Genomic DNA, 15,434 nt, shown 5'->3' with positions numbered 1-15,434 from the left:
TCTGCACTGTAAAAAAATATATACATTTAGGCACTCTGAATAAGGGTTGACTGTAATAATCATGCCTTTTAATTGGTGTATATGTCTCACCAGGTGAAGGCTGGGACAGTGGGAGGGGTGAGGTAGGAGCAGGGGACTGCTGAATGCTGAGCTGAAGTCCCAGGATACAATCCCAAGTTGACTGCATGATCCACTTACCTGTTTGCATCAACTGCAGGAGGTCAAGCAGGGGTCATGTGATGTCCTTTAGGTTGGATCAACACCAGCCTCTGGAAAGATGTCATGACTGCAGAGGGCAGTGGACCTTTAGTCATGTCATACTGTGATGTAGGGTAATGGATTTGTATTAACAGGGAGGTTATATTTCAGCATTTGAGATACACCTTGAGGCCTGATTTGGTAAAAAGCCCACTTACCACGACAAGGTACATGACAAAGACATAAGGTGAAAAACAAATGAGAAAGAAAGGCATACACATATACAAACAGATACATAAAGGGTGTAGAGGGGCACTGAAGTGTCCTGCCTCTAAACAGAGGGGTGGGGGTGATGAGGAGTCAGAGGGTGTAGAGGGGCTCTGAAGTGTCCTGTCTCTAAACAGAGGGGTACAATAAATACATTAATGTTTTTTTGAATGGCTGGTGTTCAACACCACTGCCAAACTTAAACTGTGCTGTTTCACAGGGCGCCCAGAAAATAAACGCCGTCTTGAGCCAGCGCCTGACTTCCTGCGTGCAACAGCTGTAGGCTGGCAGCCAATCATCGGGCCTTGACGTCTGGAAGCCCGCCTTAAAATGGCGGCCCTTTTGCTGGTCAGGCTGCCAGACGTCCCAAAGGAATGGAAGGCTGACAGCAGGTTGGAGGCGTTGCTTCTCAGGACATTGTACTGCTTAGCCATTGCCAGTAGCCCAGCAGTGAAATGTGGATCCTGGCAACGACTTTTCATTTCCTCCATCATGTTATCCACAAGAGAGACGTCATCTGATGCGATATCTAAGAGGGAAAAATATTTAAATTAAAGGTTTATTTTTTAAGTTGATATTATACATATAGTAACAATTTATTAATTCATCAATCTATTAAGCACCAAAATGATGTGTGAACATAAACCTGCACACTCACAACTCACCTTCTTGTGGCCTATCACCAGTGACACTTCTGGAGGGCTGGACTTGTGCTGTCAATACACCTGTGAAGAGTAGCATATGATAGTATTCAGTTCATTGGTATTAACTATTTCAGTGCCTCTTTTCTGATGTTATGGTCCAAGGGGAAAGAAAAGTCTAGGTAAATATATATATATATATATATAGTGTGTGTGTGTGTGTGTGTGTGCGTGCGTGCGTGCGTGCGTGCGTGCGTGCGTGCGTGCGTGTGTGTGTGCGTGCGTGTGTGTGTGCTTGTGTTGTTCAGTTGAAATGTTCATAACAAACCTTCATCTTGTTGCTCCTGATGCGTACTGCTTGGTTCATGAGCGCCTACAGATACCAAGAGATACATCAATTATGTGTGTCCCACATGGTATTAGTGATGGACATGGATAATATAGAACTACTTTGTTATTTTGATTTAAAGTTTCAATTATTTTATATAATTACACCATTATTAATGTAAGTTTTGTGTATTACTTACTTCTAAACGACTGACATGATTGCCTTTCAAGTCTGAGGGGTTGGAGGAAATCCAAAGAGATGGTTTCTATAAAACATTAAGGGATCAACATTAATTAAAAACTAAACAGTGTATATCCTTTATCTTGTAATCAAAACATGAAATGTTGGCAGTCTCATTACACCAGTTATTGTTAAAAATATTGACTTTACCTGCCGATGTCAGTTTCATCAGCTCTGCTCTCATCTCTGGGTTCATTGGTAGAAAGGAGACAAACAGCTGTAATGTTTCATCACTGCTGCCTGGTGTTTGCAAGGCGCTCCTGTTTGTCCTGCAGGGCAAGAACACAGCTCCAAATCCATGGTTGCATTCGAATAGTCCATTTAGCTTAGGAACCTTCCTAACGGAGTGAAATGACCCGGAAGTCCCTCAGTGGCAGCCATGATAAGTGCCGTTCGAATTCTCTAAATTAAAAGGAAAGGAGGTTTCAAACTTCCTTTATAACCTCCTTTAGCCTAGGAACCACTGGACCTCCCTAACCGAAAGGAGAGGAGAACATGCTGCCCCACAATGCCTTGCGGCCGCAGCATTTGCCGTCACACAACAGTCGGCCGTTCACGGAAACAACCGATTATGAACGAGAAATTATATCATGAAAGTTACGGTGCTTATTAAGCATTTTAAAACGTATGTGGTAAGTTGCCAAAGTGCTTTGTTTTGAACGTTTATCCGTATTATAATCAAAAAGAGAAATATGAACGTTAGTTTTTACTGAAATGATCAAATAAAGTCAACATTTCACAGTCTTTACTGAGCTGTGTGGGGTTTGTTCAACTTTTAAAAGATGTTTGAATGGTGATATACACAGTGATTGATGTTAAGGACTAACGTTTATAATAAATATATTTGTATTGATTTTAAGATCTTTTCATACAATCATATGTATTGGGATCATTTGTATTAATGTGGACCGGAGGGAGAGGGTGACGAGCATAAGTTTCATTTTTGTAAGCTGGTAAGTCGGTTAGCGGCCCGGCTACGTTAGCCTTTGTTTAGTTAAAGGTATTTTTGAGTTTGTTAGCAATAAAGCCTCTTTTTGGATTTGAACACTGCCTCTGTCGTGATTGCTGCACTACCACTTTTCTCTTTATCTGCCCTGTCCTGTTACACTGGTGGAGAATGCGGGCATAAAGACTCTATTGGTGGTGTTGCAGTCAGAACAATTTTTTTTTACGTTTTCAAGATGGAGGATGTACTAAAGGAGTTGGTGCGTATTTCTACTGAGCAGCAGACTCTGCAACGGCAGATGATACAGGAGCAGCAGAAACAGAATGCACTTCTCCACATGGAGGTCCAAAAATGCCTTACAGCAGCCTCTCCTGTCCAGAGGGAAGCAACCATGCAGCCTAACCCAGGTCGATTCATCCCCAAAATGACAGGGAGTGATGAGATAGAGGCCTACTTAACGGCCTTTGAGCGCACAGCTGAAAGAGAGGGCTGGCCAAGGGACTCCTGGGCTGATCTGGTTGGACCGTTCCTCCTGGGCCCGGCACAGCAAGCTTACTTCGACCTCCCTCCGGACCAAGCAAAGGATTACGTCGTCTTGAAGAAGGAAATCCTGGCGAGGTATGGCTACAGCTTAGCAGCAAGAGCCCAGCGGTTCCATGAATGGAAATACAAGCCAGAGTTGTCAGCCAGGGCCCAGATGTATGACCTAGGCCGGGTAACCAGAGCCTGGCTGACATGCAACCCCGAAAAGTTAAGTGTTTTAGAGAGGATAATGATGGACAAATATATTCGGTCTCTGCCCTATGAGATCAAGAAAATGACAAGCCAGCAGAATCCAGCCGGTCTGGATGAGTTGGTTAACGTAGTGGAGAGCCACGTGGTCACAGCGGACCTGCTTAAGTCCACACGACCAGACACCGAGTGGGGCCGGAAAGTCAGTGGGGAAGCATCACGGACTAGACGGGCACGAGAACCGCGATGGGAACCAGAAGAGGTAAGGCGACGACAGTCCTACCTGCCAGAGGGCCAACCGCGTTGCTACCAGTGTGGGGAGACAGGCCATATTGCCCGGGACTGCCCAGGGAAGGATGAGCTAATGCCGACCGCCAACTCATCTGGTGCAAGGCCCTGCCACCTTCTTGACTCTTGCTGGGTACAGGAAAGCTCCCTGGCTCAAATGATACCAGTCAAAGTAAATGGAAAAGATGCAGAGGCGCTAGTGGACTCAGGAAGTGTGGTAACCCTCATTCAACCCCACCTCCTCGACCATTTGCCATCTGAAGAGACTGTGCCCGTCTCCTGTGTCCATGGGGACACTAAATTATACCCCACTTGCCTCATCCACCTTACCACAGTTAAAGGCAGCTGTGAGATGAAAGTGGGGGTGGTTCCTTCCCTACCAGTCCCAGTCTTGGTGGGGCGAGACTGCCCACTATACAAGCGCCTGCGGCACCAGAAGGAGGTGAGTCCCAAAAAGCACAAGCGTGCCAAAGGAAAACGAGAGAGAGGACAAACTGCCACCCAGGGTACTTCTCCTCAGCAGTTCCCCAATGTTGTGTGTGCTGTGCCGGAGGAGCAGAGAGGCAACCAATCTTCCAGTGCAGACGAGGCAAATGATAACCCTTTTGTTGCTTTCCCTGGAGACCTAAGCACAGGTCATGAGGAGGGGGAAGTCTCATTGCTTCCAAGTTTGAAGGGCCAGTTCGGGACCGCCCAGATGGAAGACCCCAATCTGTTGCATGCACGCAGCAATGTTACGGAAATAGAGGGAAAACCAGTTCCAGGAGTGGGTGAGCTTACATGTCCTCATTTCCTAATAAAAAATAATCTGTTATACTATGCCAAAGAGGTTGAAGGTCAGCGAAGAGACTTGTTGGTTGTCCCAAAACAATATGTGTCCACAGTGTTGCATCTGGCTCACAGCCATGTCCTAGGGGCCCACCTAGGGGTTGAGAAGACAAGGCAGCGGATTGGGAGCCGGTTCCACTGGCCAGGGGTGGTAAGGGCTATAGAGGATTATTGTCGCACCTGTGTTGAATGTCAAAAGATGAGTCCCAAGCCACACTTTAAAAGTCCCCTAATACCTCTACCGATAATCGATGTACCGTTTTCTCGCATTGCCATGGACTTAGTGGGGCCGCTGGTGAAGTCTGCCAGGGGACATCAGTATATTCTTGTGATCCTTGACTATGCAACCAGGTACCCGGAGGCCATTCCCTTGAGGAACATGACAACGAGAGTGATTGCACGGGAGCTGCTTCACCTGTTCAGTCGAGTTGGGATTCCTAAAGAGATGCTAACAGACCAAGGCACTCCCTTCATGTCCAAGATAATGAAGGATCTCTGCAGGCTCTTCAAGGTAAAGCAGCTTCGTACATCTGTCTACCATCCGCAGACAGACGGATTGGTAGAACGCTTTAACAAGACGTTGAAATCCATGTTAAAGAAGGTTGTTGACAAGGATGGTCGTAACTGGGACCAGCTTCTGCCCTATGTCCTGTTTTCAATCAGGGAAGTTCCACAGGCTTCAACCGGTTTCTCCCCCTTCGAGCTGCTGTATGGCCGACAGCCCAGAGGACTTCTCGACATCGCGAAGGAAGCCTGGGAGGAGCAACCAAGCCCCCATCGGAGCCTGATTGAGCATGTAGAGACGATGCAGACGCATATGAAAGATGTTTGGCCCATGGTCAGAGAGCACATGGCTCAAGCCCAAGAAGCCCAGAGGAAAGTGTATAACAGAGGTGCCCAACCACGTGAGTTCCTGCCCGGGGATAAAGTGCTTCTCCTGGTCCCCACCACAGAACACAGATTCCTGGCATCGTGGCAAGGTCCCTATGAAGTGACAGAGAAGGTGGGACCAGTCAACTACAAGGTACGCCAACCTGGCCGTCGCAAACCATCCCAAATATACCATGTTAACCTGTTAAAGAAATGGTATGCCCGAGAGGCACTGCTGTGTTCTTGTTCCCTGTTTGTATCCCCTTCTCCAGACCATGAGGTGGCCGAAGTTGAATACGGTCCAGGGCTATCCAAAGCTCAGTTACAGCAAACCAAGGAACTGGTTCAGCAGAGTTTGGATGTGTTCTCACTACGACCTGGACGCACAACGATGGTGGAACATCAAATCCACACAGAGCCTGGCCAAAAGGTAAAGAGCAAGAAGTGCAGAAAATGCTGGCTATGGGGGTGATTGAAGAATCTCACAGTGAGTGGACCAGCCCTGTCGTTCTGGTTCCTAAGCCAGACAAAACCAACAGGTTTTGTAATGATTTCAGAAAATTGAATGAAATCTCCAAGTTTGATGCGTATCCTATGCCCAGGATAGATGAGCTAATTGATCGGCTTGGGGAAGCCAGGTATATCAGCACTCTGGACTTGACGAAAGGGTATTGGCAGGTCCCACTTGAAGCTGCCTCAAGAGAGAAGACGGCCTTCGCCACCCCCACAGGGCTGTACCAGTACACTGTGCTTCCCTTCGGGCTTCATGGAGCACCAGCCACGTTCCAGAGACTGATGGACAAGGTTCTGAGGCCACATCGTGAGTATGCAGCTGCCTATTTGGATGACGTTGTTATCCACAGTGACTCATGGGATAGCCATCTCATAAGGCTTGCAGCAGTGCTGGAATCTCTCCGCAGGGCGGGCTTGACAGCTAATCCAAGAAAATGCAAGCTTGGACTAGAGGAAGCCGAATACCTGGGCTTCACCATTGGGCGGGGCAACGTTAGACCACAAGAAAGGAAGGTTCAGGCGATCCAGGACTGGCCACGGCCGTCAACAAAGAAACAGGTGAAAACATTCTTGGGTCTGACGTCCTATTATTGCCGTTTCATCCCAAACTTCTCCACAGTAGCCTCTCCCCTTACAGACCTGACCAGAGACTCACAGCCGCTAATGGTCAAGTGGACAGGAGAGGCTGAACACGCCTTTGAGGAACTTAAGAGGGCTCTCTGCGCACGGCCGGTGTTGGTGACCCCAGACTTCAGCCGGGGGATGATTGTGCAGACGGATGCGTCAGAGGTGGGCATAGGAGCAGTACTATCCCAGGAGGTTCACGGTGAGGAACACCCCGTCATGTACATCAGCCGGAAGCTGAACACAAGGGAACAAGTGTATGCTACTGTGGAGAAAGAAGGCCTAGCAATAAAATGGGCGCTTGAGCGCCTCCGGTATTACCTCTTGGGACGTCACTTCACTCTGGTAACTGATCATGCCCCACTGATCTGGATGGCAAATAAAAAAGACACAAACGCTAAAGTAGGAAGGTGGTTTGTCTCACTACAGGAGTTTAACTTCTCTATCATCCACAGAGCCGGAGCCAAGCATGGGAATGCAGATGCCCTGTCCCGTAGAGATGCCCTGTGGACCATGGTCACCTCTCCTAGGCCAGAACTGAAGGGGGGGGGTGTGTAAGGGACTGAGAGGCAGAGTAGTGGGAGGCACCTACATTCCCAATAGGTGGCTCCACCCGCTGCCAATTAGCAGTATTGGGACCAGGTGTGGAGACCTCACACCTGGTGCTAATCACTCCCTCAAGGGAGACAAAGCACACAGAGTTGCTCAGTTGTGTGTGGCACATGGAGGGAGCAGGAGGCTCCCAGCGTGAGGAAACATTTTTGTAAGCTGGTAAGTCGGTTAGCGGCCCGGCTACGTTAGCCTTTGTTTAGTTAAAGGTATTTTTGAGTTTGTTAGCAATAAAGCCTCTTTTTGGATTTGAACACTGCCTCTGTCGTGATTGCTGCACTACCACTTTTCTCTTTATCTGCCCTGTCCTGTTACAATCATAAGTTTGTGTAGATCCCTTCACCACAAACTTCTTGTCCTCAATCTGCAAAATCACAAGTCAAACAAGGATAAATGTATTTGTTACACAAGTGACATATGTGCGTATTGATTCTGTAGTGATAAACCTATAGCATGTTATGTTTTTTCAGCTGTTATATCCATTACCTGCTGAATATACAATGCTGCAATGTTGCCATCTTGGGGGAGGAATTTTGCTCGCTGGAATGATTCCCAGCGTCCAAGGGCAACATCAACAATGCGTGCCTCATAATAGGTCTCCAGCCTCGAGGTCAGCAGATCAAACAGCTGAGGAAGGTTGAAGGCCTTTGTCCTCTGCAGTATTTTGTCCTTGAGGACACGCATTGCCGCTTCTGCAAAATTGTTGGTATTGTTTCCTCTGGTGAGGAAACTGCCTCTATAACTGAGGGCCCAACACTCTCTTCTAGCGTACAGTCGGTCCAAGTACCTGAAGAACCTTTCATACCTGCAGTTGGTTAAAAAAAGAAAAAATTATCCAAACAGTAAAGCTTAATCACTTCATTACATTGGGTGTTGGATGTTATTTCATAAGAATAAGTCAATTTCTCTCATATGGCTAAACAAAACATCACTAACTTGTCTGCATTAAACACTAACCTGGCTACAACTGGATGCCCTCTTGCCTCGCTGTAAAGCCTATCCACACTGCCTATCTCCTGACAGTAAAGCATCTCTTTTACAATGGCAAAAAGTGCCGGTCTGTCTCCGTGAGTGACCCCACTCTCCTTGCTCCACAGCCACCTCCAAACTGCTTGTAGCAGATGGAAGGAGCACAGGAGAAGTGTGGCCTTAGGAAATGCTTTTCCCAGAGCTCCCCTCTCTGCCCTACAGTCATCTGTGATGACCAGTTGTGGCCCTTCGTGTCCTCTGCCAGCAAAGCCCTTCTCTCTAACAACTTGTTTGAGCTGTTCCAGCCCTTGAGCAATAGTCTGCTCATCCTCAGACTGGCAGAGGAGAATGCCCAGAGGGAGGCCACCTGCACAGCTGTGGGTCAGGAGGAGGAATACCCTGCAGTTTTCCCTGTCCATATTCCCTGAGGAATCTATGAAGCACAGCTCCCCACTGTGCTTCAGTTGGTGCACTTTCTTCATGAGTGGAGAACACACAACCACAAGAGGAGCTCCCTGGGAAGTTGTTCCCAGGAGAGCACAGGTGTCATTACACTTATTGTTGTAAATCTCCACTTGAAGCTTGAGCGCTGCCAACATCGTGGGACCTGTTTGCGTGCCATACTCCTCCCTACACACCTTGTGGAACAGTCTGGGTAGAAAATGAATTAGTTGGTATGGGTGTCACTTACATGCAGTAGAAAAGCGTATTTGTATTCACTGAATACATCATAGTTTTTATTGCATCGTTATTTATATAGTGGGTAGTAGGTATCTTGACCATGTTTCCAGATGTGATACCCACCTCTGTACATAAGGCAGGTCTGGGCAAATCTCCCTGTTGGCCGACACGTACACATAACGCTGCCCATACTCCATTTGGAGGTCGTGTTTCAGGACCGACAGTGCAGATGTTGGAGTGTGGCCAATTTCAAAGAGCCCTGTGAGTATGTTGTTTGCCTTTTCCCCAACATCTCGGTGGCGGATGGCGTCCGCAACAAAAAGATTGTGGTTGTGCCTGTTTATTAGAATAACCTTAAATGGTAGGTCAGGCATGTGTGGGTCTTCGGTCCTATAACATAAATCAATATATATATCAATATTATGTAAAAAAAGCAAAACGTGAAATAATAAGTATGTGGATCAGTAAACTCACTTCATTTCCCCACGAGTACTCTTGAGTGTCGTGTGCATTTTTGCTTGACAGCAGGTGTTCTTGCTGCTTTTGGCTGCTCTCGGGTTCACCCTATGCTGACACTTATAACTTGCCTGAACAAAATAAAGCAGATTTATTATAGTACAGGTCAAAGTAAAAAGGATAATTAAAAGGTAACTTCAAGAAATATCAACAAGACAACACTTACTTTGAAAAGCACCCGCTTCCCCAACCTGGGTCGGGTAACATCCACCCTCCATGTCACCCCTGATGACCCCTTCAGCTTTTGTACCCACTCCTTGACCTGTTCCACAGTGTGGACATCCAGCCTCAAAGTGGCCTCAAAACCAGTGTGGTCCCCCAGTGAAACCACCTCTTCATACTGGCACACGTGGTATCTGAACTCACCTGGTAGCCAACCCTACAAGGAAACAGACAACTATTCATTCAAATCCACACACATAATACTGTGTCAGCTCAGAATACCAGTAAGAGTTTTGCCATGATCTGAAGAACTAAAGAGGACCATGAGGTTTAAAATGTACTGACTTTACTTAGAACTAGAGTAGAATACACATTATACTTGCAGGCTTAAAAAGTCTGAAAAATAAAAATCCAACCCTCAAAATCCAACCCTCAAAATCCTAAAACATTGGTATAGTTATGCTAACATGTTTATATTCTCTTTAAATGTACTTCATGTGTTTGCATGTTATTCTTTGTAATGCCTTGTCTTTTATCTGGACAATAAGTCTGTTATTAAGTGGTATAGTTTAGATGATGATGATGATGATGTGTAGGTGAGGCATTGATATGAGCAAACACATTCAATGTAATTTGATGTTCATCATAGTATTGAGAGATAGGTCTTATCAGATACCTTCAACCAGAGGTGTGGACTCGAGTCACATGACTTGGACTCGAGTCACACTCGAGTCACCAATGTGATGACTTTTGACTCGACTTGACAAAATCACAAAACACTTGCGACTCGACTTGGACTTGAACACTAATGACACTAATGACTCGGGACTTGACTTGGACTTGAGCCTTCTGACTTGAGGTGACTTGATAATTTAATTCAGAGGTCTCCAACACGCCGATCGCGAGATGCCGCTAGAAGAGCAGACTCCCGTCGGGGAGAGCAGAATCTCCAGCCGCTGCAACTCTTGCTGTGAATCCATGCAGGAAGGGGCGGGACTTTATTTAGCTGAGCCACCATGCGGCCAATCATACTGTATGTGAGGACACACTAGGATCATACCATTATGTGAAAGAAGGGTGGGGGGCAGACGCTCCAAAGACAGCAGGTGTAGTGGTACAGGCCAGATACACAGAGCGACGGGGAGACAGATTTAAATGCAAGCGCGTCGGAAAAAGTCAAGAAATGAGCGAAAACCGAAAAAAGAAGCAGCATCTGGCTGCATATCAATGATATTGGAGAAAGCAGAGCTGAGTGCAGGATTTGTAAAATGAAAATAACCTTCAGAGCAGGGTTTTGTTTTGGTAACCACTCAGGATTTATTGTCAGAGGTGGGAGAAGTTCAGATCTTGTACTTGAGTAAAAGTACCAGAGTGTAGGAATACTCGGTTACAATAAAAAGTCCTGCATTCAAAATGTTACTCAAGTAAAAGTACAAAAGTATTATCATCAAAATATAGTGAAAGTACCACCTGCAGAGGGATCTAGATGCAGGTGTTCTCTTCCCCATAGAGACGCCTCGCTGCACATTATCCCTTGCATAAAGATAGGTTGTGGGTCCCTTATAACATGTTGTACACAGTGGAAATAAACATTCTGGTCACCTCAACATCAGGGATCTTATACATTAAACTCCTTCTGAATCAAACCGTCACGGTAGCCTTACCTTACTGATCCCTCTTACAATAGAAGAAAACACGTGACTTTACCAGCAGAGAGAAAATAGATTATTAAATTATTAATGTGACTAATAAAGAGCAGTTTGATTATTAAGTATTATTCTGTTGATCGATGTCATTACATTTGGTGAAAAGCACATAATGACTTGTTTAAGACTCGTTTTGTCAAAGTTTAGGACTTGGACTTGACTTGAACTTTCCCATCCTGACTTGAGACTTGACTTGGACTTGAGCGCAAAGACTTGAGACTTGACTTGGACTTGAGCGCAAAGACTTGAGACTTGACTCGGACTTGAGCGCAAAGACTTGAGACTTGACTTGGACTTGAGCGCAAAGACTTGAGACTTGACTCGGACTTGCAAAACAATGACTTGGTCCCACCTCTGCCTTCAACTGCGGGTACTCCTCTATATTGTTCTGTGTGCCTCCAGAGCACACTAAAACACGAGGTCTGAAATGAAAGCAAAAAAAACAGCTTATAGTTATTCAGGTACTATTCTGATGCTAATACTTTAGTACTTATACTTGAGTATTTCTACACTCTGGTACTTGTACTTTTACTCAAGTACAAGATCTTATCACTTCTTACACCTCTGGAAAGCACTTTTATGTAAAGGAATACATTTTTATAAATGTCCCAACATTTCATTTTTACATGGCAAAACGTTAATATGTTATTAATGTCAAATGTTATATGTTGTATTATATAACAAAATAGACATTTATAACATATTATAAATGTCTACCTTTAAATAAAATATTAAATAGATACCTTCAACCAGAGGTGTGGACTCGAGTCACATGACTTGGACTCGATTCAGACTCGAGTCACCAATTTGATGACTTTGGACTCGACTTGACAAAATCACAAAACATTTGCGACTCGACTTGGACTTGAACACTAATGACACTAATGACTCGGGACTTGACTTGGACTTGAGCCTTCTGACTTGAGGTGACTTGATAATTTAATTCAGAGGTCTCCGACACGCCGATCGCGAGCTGCCGCTAGAAGAGCAGACTCCCGTCGGGGAGAGCAGAATCTCCAGCCGCTGCAACTCTTGCTGAGAATCCATGCAGGCAGGGGCGGGTCTTTATTTAGCTGGGCCACCATGCGGCCAATCATATGCGAGGACACACTAGGATCATACCATTATGTGAAAGAAGGGTGGGGGGCAGACGCTCCAAAGACAGCAGGTGTAGTGGTACAGGCCAGCTACACAGAGCCACGGGGAGACAGATTTAAATGCAAGCGCGTCGGAAAAAGTCAAGAAATGAGCGAAAACCGAAAAAAGAAGCAGCATCTGGCTGCATTTCAATGATATTGGAGAAAGCAGAGCTGAGTGCAGGATTTGTAAAATGAAAATAACCTTCAGAGCAGGGTTTTGTTTTGGTAACCACTCAGGATTTATTGTCAGAGGTGGGAGAAGTTCAGATCTTGTACTTGAGTAAAAGTACCAGAGTGTAGGAATACTCGGTTACAATAAAAAGTCCTGCATTCAAAATGTTACTCAAGTAAAAGTACAAAAGTATTATCATCAAAATATAGTGAAAGTACCACCTGCAGAGGGATCTAGATGCAGGTGTTCTTTTCCCCATAGAGACGCCTCGCTGCACATTATCCCTTGCATAAAGATAGGTTGTGGGTCCCTTATAACATGTTGTACACAGTGGAAATAAACATTCTGGTCACCTCAACATCAGGGATCTTATACATTAAACTCCTTCTGAATCAAACCGTCACGGTAGCCTTACCTTACTGATCCCTCTTACAATAGAAGAAAACACGTGACTTTACCAGCAGAGAGAAAATAGATTATTAAATTATTAATGTGACTAATAAAGAGCAGTTTGATTATTAAGTATTATTCTGTTGATCGATGTCATTACATTTGGTGAAAAGCACATAATGACTTGTTTAAGACTCGGTTTGTCAAAGTTTAGGACTTGGACTTGACTTGAACTTGCCCATCCTGACTTGAGACTTGACTTGGACTTGAGCGCAAAGACTTGAGACTTGACTCGGACTTGCAAAACAATTACTTGGTCCCACCTCTGCCTTTACATCCTAAACAGAAGGTCAAAACGTTAATATGTTAGATGACAAACAAAAAAACGAAACATTATATATATATATAGGCTATATATACAGATGTTTGCTAATGTATCCCTCTTATATCCATCAGGAATTAATATTAAATGATGAATTAACATTACCTCAGCACTGCATAAGTGTGGTCGTCAGTCATATTGACAAAGAAGCACTATTATATTGTATATTGTATATTATGCGGCGTTTAAAAGGACGGTATTTCGCTTGTCAGATTCAGATTTCGCAGGTGTGTTGCGTGAGGCAGTGATGTAACCATAGGGATGTGACGCCAGGTTGATGCTGTGACGTAACGCCGCGTCGATGCTTGCGTAATGCGGAAGTGGGATCTAAACTGGGTTGGAAAAACGATAGACGCGCCCAGGACAGGGACGGTCAGATTTATCCTGCAGTACAGGGGTCTTGGCTATAAGAAAAGGTGGAGGAAAAAGGGCAATAGAGAATTCTGTGTAAATTGCTTATTTGTCAGTGTATATAATATATGTTATATCTAAAATAATACATATTATTTGAATAGCGTTTTCACATACTCAACACTTTAAACACTCAAAATTCACAAGACATAATTAAAGCAACCCACTTTAAATACATAAAACAGAACTTTATTGACAATAAAGCAGTTATGAAGAGTGGAGTTTTGATATGTGATTTGAACATGGTGAGATGGGAGCAAACATGTATTTTGGTGGGTTAGTTCCACATTATATATAATATATTACATACATAGCTGAGGTTATTCCACATTATGAAGCTTATTAATGGCATTTTAAACATGTGTTATATTGTGAAAATGAAATGGGATTAGCCATATGAACTACAGTTAGCATACTAGACTATAGTTTTCTGAAGCCAATATTAACAATAAAGTACAGGGCTTAAGCTATATTTTTCTTACCTGGAAATGGTCTTCACTGAGCCTGAAGTACAGGACTCGCCTGTTCTTAGGTCTTGGAACCACATTTTGCATTAAAAGTATTAACAGTAGCAACGTTACTTCGGTGGCAAGTTCGTTCTCCATCTTTCACAATTCTTTCTTCAGAAGAACTTCAAAGGAATTCTGTCTTCAAAGGAAGTGGTTGCTAGGCAACAGAGGCGGCAAAACGTAGGGGCGGGAACTGCTGGTGACGTCAAGACGTAGACTAGACTAGTGGTTCCCAAACGGTGTGCCGCGGCACACTGGTGTGCACACACTGGTGTGCCGTGAGGCAAGTCCGGGTGTGCCGTGGGATTTTGACAACAAAAATAATTATTTTTTTAATTTACTATATCAGTACTTTGTATGCACTCATTTCATAATACAGAGGCAAACTCTATACCTAAAAACAATTCTTTAAAAAAAAATCCTCACAGAACCCCATATTTCGCTGTTAACGCAGTTGCAGGTGGGAATTATAAGACCGTGACACATCGAAGGCTGAAGGACAACACTAAAACAGAGAAACACGCAAGAGGGAAAATGGAGCGCTTTCTTGTGCGGAGCAAACCACCAACCACCAGTGCAGAGACTGCCGACAACCCACCACCGAAAGAAAAGAGGAAACAAACTGTCAGCAGACAGTATCATGAAAGTTACCTGTCTTATGGCACTGCAGGCGAGCGGCAGATTTCCCCTACAAATAGACGAATCGACTGACATAAGTGGGGCTGCCCAACTTCTGGCAAACGTCAGATATGTTGATGCTGACTCTATCAAAGAGACGTTTTTCTTTTGCAAAGAAATGGAAAGCCATACTACGGGAGAAGAAATATTCAGGGTAACTAATAACTATTTAAAAGAGAACAGTCTGACCTGGAATATGTGCGTCAGTCTTTGCACAGATGCGCGGCAAGCATGACGGGGAGAGTGAAAGGATGTATTGCTAAGGTGAGAGCACAAAACCCACATATCGTGACAAACCACTGCATTTTGCATAGAGAGGCATTAGTTGCCCCCCATGCCCCCGGAGTTGACTGAGGTGCTGAATCAGGCTGTGCAGATGGTGAATTACATCAAATCAAGGCCCCTGAAATCTCGCCTCTTCTCCCAGCTGTGCGCCGAGATGGGAGCCGACCACCAAAGCCTGATCCTCCACAATTTTTAATTTTGTGACCTGTCTGGTTTAAATGAGTGTGTTGCTGCTTTGATGAAGCCTAATTTGATAAAGTTTCAAATTAATTTCTGAAATATTTCGTTAATAAATATTTCATGAGATATATAGTTGTCTTTGTCACATTTTATTTGGCATTAGTAAATAA

The 15,434-nt window shown here is 44.7% G+C and overlaps 1 protein-coding gene and 1 long non-coding RNA gene across 6 annotated transcripts; one reads left to right on the top strand and one right to left on the bottom strand.

The window, feature by feature from the left end:
* The first annotated feature begins 2,623 nt into the window (after positions 1–2,623).
* On the top strand, positions 2,624–7,338 carry LOC117489196. Of its 5 annotated transcripts, XR_004556581.1 has the most exons (3): positions 2,624–4,619; positions 4,820–4,979; positions 5,132–5,215. XR_004556581.1 is itself a non-coding variant. In XM_034138368.1 (2 exons), the coding sequence occupies exons 1-2, from the start codon at positions 2,856–2,858 to the stop codon at positions 7,014–7,016; spliced, it is 1,641 nt and encodes a 546-aa protein (XP_033994259.1). In that variant the 5' UTR covers positions 2,624–2,855; the 3' UTR covers positions 7,017–7,338. The 5 variants fall into 5 exon arrangements, 4 of the variants coding, with proteins under 4 accessions (XP_033994259.1, XP_033994257.1, XP_033994258.1 ...); XM_034138368.1 differs by lacking the exons at positions 4,820–4,979; positions 5,132–5,215 and adding an exon at positions 6,931–7,338 and having other exon boundaries at positions 2,624–4,410; XM_034138366.1 differs by having other exon boundaries at positions 2,624–4,979; positions 5,132–5,349.
* Positions 7,339–9,019: 1,681 nt separating this feature from the next.
* LOC117489200 lies at positions 9,020–9,738 on the bottom strand. The gene is made up of 3 exons (XR_004556582.1): positions 9,417–9,738; positions 9,209–9,321; positions 9,020–9,124 (listed from the first exon to the last, which is right to left on the bottom strand). It is a non-coding gene; the product is annotated as an uncharacterized LOC117489200 (long non-coding RNA).
* Positions 9,739–15,434: the final 5,696 nt, after the last annotated feature.

The sequence above is a fragment of the Trematomus bernacchii genome, unplaced genomic scaffold (assembly GCF_902827165.1).
Source record: "Trematomus bernacchii unplaced genomic scaffold, fTreBer1.1, whole genome shotgun sequence".
Taxonomy (NCBI): domain Eukaryota; kingdom Metazoa; phylum Chordata; class Actinopteri; order Perciformes; family Nototheniidae; genus Trematomus; species Trematomus bernacchii.
The sequence above is the reverse complement of the archived record's forward strand: the minus strand, read 5'-3'. Positions and strand labels throughout refer to the sequence as shown.

What these genes read in the sequence shown, in the direction of transcription:
- LOC117489196 (XM_034138366.1), top strand. Translation starts at nt 2,856, where the DNA reads ATGGAGGATGTACTAAAGGAGTTGGTGCGTATTTCTACTGAGCAGCAG. An exon ending in ATCTCTGCAGGCTCTTCAAG is followed by an intron (nt 4,980 to 5,131) that starts GTAAAGCAGCTT and finishes GTTTTCAATCAG; the next exon opens with GGAAGTTCCACAGGCTTCAA.